This window comes from Peromyscus leucopus, chromosome 6 (assembly GCF_004664715.2).
Source record: "Peromyscus leucopus breed LL Stock chromosome 6, UCI_PerLeu_2.1, whole genome shotgun sequence".
NCBI lineage: Eukaryota > Metazoa > Chordata > Mammalia > Rodentia > Cricetidae > Peromyscus > Peromyscus leucopus.
Window position 1 is genome coordinate 64,862,851 of NC_051068.1, and position 6,906 is coordinate 64,869,756.

The 6,906-nt window shown below is 44.7% G+C and overlaps 1 protein-coding gene across 1 annotated transcript; it reads left to right on the forward strand.

The window, feature by feature from the left end:
• Tchhl1 (trichohyalin like 1) lies at positions 1–3,689 on the forward strand. The gene is made up of 3 exons (XM_028861942.2): positions 1–187; positions 1,295–1,454; positions 1,932–3,689. Exons 2-3 carry the CDS (start codon positions 1,314–1,316, stop codon positions 3,687–3,689), a joined length of 1,899 nt encoding a protein of 632 aa, XP_028717775.1. The 5' UTR covers positions 1–187; positions 1,295–1,313.
• Positions 3,690–6,906: the final 3,217 nt, after the last annotated feature.

The window sequence follows — 6,906 nt, forward strand, 5'->3', positions numbered from 1 at the left end:
CAACAGCAGGGAGAGCCGAAGACAGAGAGGAGGAGAGACTGGGTTTGGTGGTGATGAATCAGGTCATTAGACCCAGAGGGTGTCTCCTTCTAACTAAGCAATTAGAGACTCAATAAAAAGGTCCCAGTGCCTGCCGTGGCTCACAGCCCGCTGCCCCACATTCCGCTGGCTCTCACTCCTGAACAAGGTAAGTAGGTAAGTCTCATAGACTCCAGTGTGCCCAGGACCTCTGCGGCTGCTTTGCTTCTATGTGAGACTGTGGAGACTGTCTGTGGCTCAGAGGAAAGTCAACCTTTGCTCAGGATGTTAAGCTGGGAGTCCTGCCATCCAAGACACAGTCTGCAAATAGAAAAAAAAAAATATAAAGCCCATACCATAAGTTCTATTTTATAAGATGTAGGACCTAGATTCCTATTAGATGAAAAAGTAGATTGAATTAGATCATAGCCAATGAGGGAGGGTCAGGACTGGGTTTTATCACTGAGTTATCATGGAACAGTGCTACTTGGCAAAAAATGAGTTACACAAGGGTTGGTTTTTTGAACATGACCCTCTTCCTTCTAAAAGCTTTATTAACTTGACAGTTACATGTTCTTTCCTAACAGACTAGGTGAGACTGAGCCAAGGGTAGGGGAAAGCAAATGGACACTCTCAAATGGGGTTCAGAGGCTTAATCTCCCTCTGTTGACTTTATTTGTGTGTTAATACTTAGGTTTGAGTTTTTTTCCTTTCTTTCTTTTTTCCTCTGATCTTGAAACAGTGTTCTCTCAGCACATGAGTGTTGCTGTTTATGGCAGCGTGAAGTGTCTATTCTAATGCCCGCCTATATTGTATCTAACCTCACCGTGGTGTCCCTTGTAAAACTAAATCACTCTTCCTATGCAAATACAATATTTAAAAAACAGAATACAGTAGGCATCGTGGGCAGAGTTAGGCAGGTGCAGGAAGGATGACCTTGACCTTGGCTTGCTTTTCCTAGAGAGTCAGTCTATCCTGGGAGATGAGCCTTGTTTTTTTTTTTGTTTGTTTGTTTTTGTTTTTTTGTTTGTTTGTTTTTTTCTGTTTTGTTTTTTGCTGTTGTTTTGTTTTTTAAAGATTTTTTTTTATTTTTATTTTATGTGCACCAGTGCTTTGCCTGCATGTATGTCTGTGTGAGGATGTCAGGTCTGGGAGTTACAGACAGTTGTGAGCTGCCATGTGGGTGCTAGAAACAGAATCCACCGACATCCTTGGCAAGAGCAAGTGCTTTTAACCACTGAGCCGTCTCTCCAGCCCTGACCTTGTTTTCTTGCAGCCTCTTCCAGGTTGTAAAGATGTCGAGGCTCCTGAGAGGTGTCTTCTGTGTCATTGAGACATTCCACAAATATGCCAGCGAGGATGCTGACCACAAGGCAAAGCTGACTAGAAGAGAGCTGAGACAGCTCCTTGAGGGAGAAATCAGGAACTTCCTTCAGGTGAGGAGCTTACTGGCCCCCCTTTGCCACTTTGTAACCCAAGCAGGAAGCCATATTTGTCTGCTCGCTGTCACTTGGCTAGCTGGCTCTCTGATTGCACTAACCTTTCAACAGTTTTTTTGTTGCTTTTTTTCCCCTCCAGTCTGAGTGGCCTCTTCTATGCAACTGCTTAGTCAGTCATGCAGAGGAAAGGCTGCCATTGTGTAACTGTTGCTTCATCCAGGCAGACTTCTGCACAGGGTCATAACCCCATTATGTGTCTAACTCAGCTCACATGTGATGCAATTGCTAGTGCTAGGCTTAGTGCTAAGATGAAAAAGTGGATCAGAATTGATGGGTTCTCACTGTTTAAGGCAATTTCACTGTTAAGAGGGTTAAGGTTAAAAAAATTTTTTTAAAGCTTTTCAGGAGACCTGAAGATACTTGGAACACATGACCACATGTAAATAAACAGATTTTCTTTGTGCTTACATGCAGCCACATGTCTTTCACGCTGTGGAGAGAAAGCTGAACCTTCTGGATATTGACAGAGATGGTGCCATCAGTTTTGAGGAATTTCTCCTTGAAATCTTCAGCTTATTGAACCTCTTTTATTTTGATATGTCATCACTAAATACAGAACCAAGACCGATGTCGAAGTCAGAGAAGATGGACGATGCGGACCTTCTGGCAACCACCAGAAGGAGTCAGCAGGTAGTAGGGGTGGGACCAACTCAAGAAAGGCTGGTGTTTTCATCATCAGCTCAGCCCAGCCATGAAGAAGGTCAGGCGGGTGAACACAGTAAGACGAGCCCACGGGAAGACGTTAAGACTCACAACCTGCCACGAAAGGTGTCTGAGTCCAGTGACCCTGAGAACCAACACCCAGAAGAAGATGGTCAGGAAGTCGCACAAGATGTACCAGCAACAGAATATGATGGAGTCCAATTTAAGAGAAATATGCCAGGAGAAGTATCCAAACAGAGCAGCAATCCAACACAGGCGATCCCCAAAGAAGGAGATAAGTCAGTCAAGAGGCAATGTGGCACCACATTAAGTGACCATATGGCACAGAGACCATCTGAAGACGAGGAACATGCTACAGAGAAGAGTATTAAGAAGCATTCCACAACACAGGATCCATTCCCACAAAAAGAAGACAGAGCCATGTCGGAGCACACTGATTTGTCAATAGAAGTTGCTGCTGGGAAACCATCTCACACCCAGAAAGTTATTGAGCTTATGGACGATACTAGAATATCTGAAACTCAAGAACCAGAAAAAGATGCTGGCAGAACACCACCTGAAACCACAAATTTAGAGGACCCCAAGGCAGACAGAACATCTGAGACACACGAATTGCCAGAGCAAGAAAGAAAACGTGAAACACGGAACCAGTCTGCTCAAAGTGGGAGCAGAAATGATTCAGAAACATCTAGTAGAGGCAAACGGGGGGAGGGGAGGAAAGGAGAGGAGAGAAAAACTGGACCCCCAGCACCAGAAGCCCAAGCACAGGGTGAGAAGTGTGAAGAGTTCTCAGGATCTCGGAGGGGAAACAGTGCTGGAAAGGGTTCTGGTACTCAAGGGCTAAGCTCAGAGGAAGGAAATCAGAATCTCCCTGAAATTAAGGAAGAACCCATCTCAGGAAAAGAGGCAAGGCACAGTGAGGGAGACACAGCAGACACGTTTTTGACCAACAAAAACAGCCCCGCAGCTGAAGAGACACTGGGAACAAGAGAAAGTTCACGGGAGCTGGCCCCACTTGAGAAGCAATCTCAAGGGAAAAATCAGAGAGCCACCAGGACTCCTGACAAGCCAGTCAGGAAGCAGGACCACCGTGAGGGGGAAGATCCTGAGTTAGCAGTTGCACAGAGTGGTGAGGGCTCTTGTGAGACTCCCAACAGCCTGGCTCCAGAGGTAGGCAACAGCAGCTCAGATTCAGGGGAACTACAGGTGCCAGGGGATTTGCCGAGTCAGGAAGACACCCATGGAGATGCTAAGCAAGGAAATGACAATAACAACCCAGATCCCCAGAAGCAGGGAGTGCCAGGCAAAAGCAGCAGAGTGCAGGAGGCTGTAGTGGTGTCAATCCAAGAAGACAGGCAGCTCCCAGAGGAACAGGAACAGCCTGCCAGAGAGAAGCAGCGTGGTCCAGGGGCAGCTGTGGAGCCCAGTGAAGGAGGGGAGGCACAGGAGTCCACAGCAGGAGGTGAAAACAGAAAATCCCCAGAGGCAGAGAGTTCCGGGGCCCAGTGAGTCTACTAAGTGTTTATCTATGTGGCTTGCTGGGAACACTGAATTAAAATTGATAATTAAATATCCTGATGATCAATTTCCTTTGTTGGTTCACTTCTTTCTTCATTCTCCATCTTGGGAGACACTAACAGAAACAAGCACAATCAATTACTTGGGTTTTTTTTTTCTCTTTCTCTAAATACCATAATTAGAGAACGATGCTCTCAAGTTTAGCAGTGACCCAGGAGTAGTTATCATATATTTCCTGAAGCCAAAGCACCAACCCAGTTCTCTTAGCATTCTGTTCTGACTTAATATTTTCCCAGTTAACTTATACCTCTTAGAAGAGGTACATCGTCTTGGGTACCATACCAAGAAATATATCAGATATGTGTATGTTATGTGTATTTATGTATAGATTATCTAGGTACTCTCCACTTGACACACCTACAGACCTGTAACCTCCATGGCTTTGGACATCCCAGCACCAGGCACTGACAACCGCCTGTCCAGAAATGCTCTCTTCATGACCTATCTCTACCTCCCTTGTGAATCCTTCCCCTCCAGTTTCTAAGACTGTGGGGCCTTCTAGGCTTTCTCCTTCGACCTCCACCCCCACGCCCCACCCATGTATGTTATTAGCTACACTGATGCCCTCAATCTGTTTGTTCAGACCTGACTCCACATGTTAAGCCCACCCTACAAATAAGTTGTCACTTCTGAGATTGTCAGCCCCTGCCCCCTAGACTAGAATGGTTCTCTTCATTCCCTTTCTTCTGCCGTTCCCTCAATCCCCATTCCATCAGAGTTCAAAGACACAAATACCAAAATCATCATCTGCCTTGCTTCTTTTTTAATCTTTATATCTAATCCACGGCAGTGTCTCTCCCTCCCATTTTACCAAATGTCTAAATGTTTTCTGTCCTATGGGGTCCAACCCCAACGACACTTCACTCATTATAAAATCTTTATTTTAAAAAGTGCATGATACAGGGTTGGAGAGGTGGCTCAATGGTTATGAGCACTTGCTGTCTTCTAGAGGACCTGAGTCCAGTTCCCAGCACCCACATCAGGCAGCTCACAATTGTCTGTAACTCCAGCTCCGGGGAATCCAGTGCCTTTGGTCTCCTCAGGCCTGGCACTCATGTGCATATCTACGTGCAGATTTCACACCTATACATGACTGAAAAGAAACCTTTTTTTTAAAAAAAAAAAAAATACTGGGTATGGCATTAAGGGTATAACTGAAACCAGGACAAATAAGAACTCGTCACCTTGGAGCTTACATGCTAGTAAGGGAAGGGAGAGTCAAGCAGTAGAATAAGAAGCAAACAAGGGAGCTCCAGGCAGTCCAGCAATGGAGAGGACGGACCGTGGGAGTGGTGATGAGGAGGTGAATGTCAGAGCGCAGCTTTAACCTTGTGACCCCTCAAGGTTCCTCCTGCCCAGCAGATCTAAGCTCCCTACAGTCTGGAGTCCTCACTTGGGCTTCTGCTCTTAACTTTCTCCTGAGTTTTAATTACAGGTGTGTTAGCTGAAACATCCTTCTCAGTGCATAGAAGACTCTTTGGTGGCAAGATTTACAAAGTGAACATCTTACTGTTCTTCCTGAGCCTGGAGTTGGACCTCAGATATCTATTATGGTTTCAGTAGGTGTTTGTTGAGCAAGCAAATGAATGGCTGCTTCATTTCAACATCCTCTTCACTAGGTTCCCATTGCCAGTCCATTCCCATTCAAGCACTCTTGAATTTTGCAAGACACTGTTTTCATCTCTTTACCTCCCTCTATTTAAGAACTCTTAGTGACACCTTATACTTTTCCGTGTACCACATCAAGCCTAAGCTGACCAAACTCTCTCTATTATATCCCTCTAATTACAATTGACCACCACTTCCTGCAGAAATCTTTCTGAGAACATCAGCTTGCTCATCTAATTGTGTCTAACCACTACTTTGATCATATGCTACTAAGTTTATAGGGACATTAATGGGATTGAATGCATGTAAGTGTATTTATCAAGCACTGGTTATATGCAAGCCACTGTGGTAGACATAGGCATGCTCAAGTGAATGGTCATGGTCCCCACCCTCATAAAGGATACAGCCCTGTATAAGACAACTGGAAAGTCCTATAGAGAGCTAACCAGAAGTTAGCAGTAATGTGACTTCCTCTCACCTCTATGCTGCTTGTTCTTGTGGCTCATCCTCCCTGAAGCTCTCTTCCTCTTCCTCTCTACTTCCAACTATACCTTATCCTTGAAGCCCTAGACAAAGTCATACTTCCTGTAGTAATCTCGTACTGATCCACACACACAGCCTGCATCTCTCAGATTAGTGCTCACTGTATACTAGTTTTTACTAATTCCTCTCTCAATATTATTTCCCCAATTGCACAGATTATAAGCACTGAAGAAAAGGAATCGTACCACTCCAGCACCTCAAGTGTTCCTGGGTGCTTCCTTACCTGCTCTTATGATAGTACCACCTGTGTAAGTGTCATCTAATCCACACAGCAATTCTGGAGAAATGGAAGAAACAGAGATAGTGTCCAAAATAGACAAAGAATGCCTACAAGATTAGGCAGCAGAATCTGAGAAAACAGAAAATGGAAAAAGGTATTTAAAACACACGAGAGAGGACATCAAAACACCAGTGAAAATTTATTCAGTCCTATTAGATAGAGGTCAGATGAATGCAGAACAAACCCCAGAGATCTAGTCACACCCAATACATGTCTGAAATTGATAGTGGTTATATCAAGTGTGGACAGACTTAGAGCGACTAGAACTCTCATCCTGAAAAGGAGCATAAGCGTACAATGATCCACTAAAGACATATGGCAATAACTACTGCAGGGCAAATTTCATACCTACATAATTCTACTGCAGAAATGGACTCAACCCAGAATGCCATTAACCTGAGCATTCAGGAAACAGAGAGAGGGGATCAGGAGGAGTTTAAAGTCAGCCTAGGCTACATAGCAAGACTCTATCTCAAAAAAAAAAAAAAAAGAAAAGAAAGAAAGAAAAGGAAAAAGGAGAGATAAAAGAAAGGACATGACTGCTCCTAGGTATGGTGGAGGAGAAAGTTTATTTAGTTATGTGTAGAGCATAGCCAGAAACCGTGACATCTAGGAGAGTCCAGAGTGGACATGACCCTGCGCCCTGTGAGGAGAGGAGGGAAGAGAAGGGAGAGGAGAGAGGGGAACCAGGTGCAGCAGCCAGGAGGCCCAAAAGAG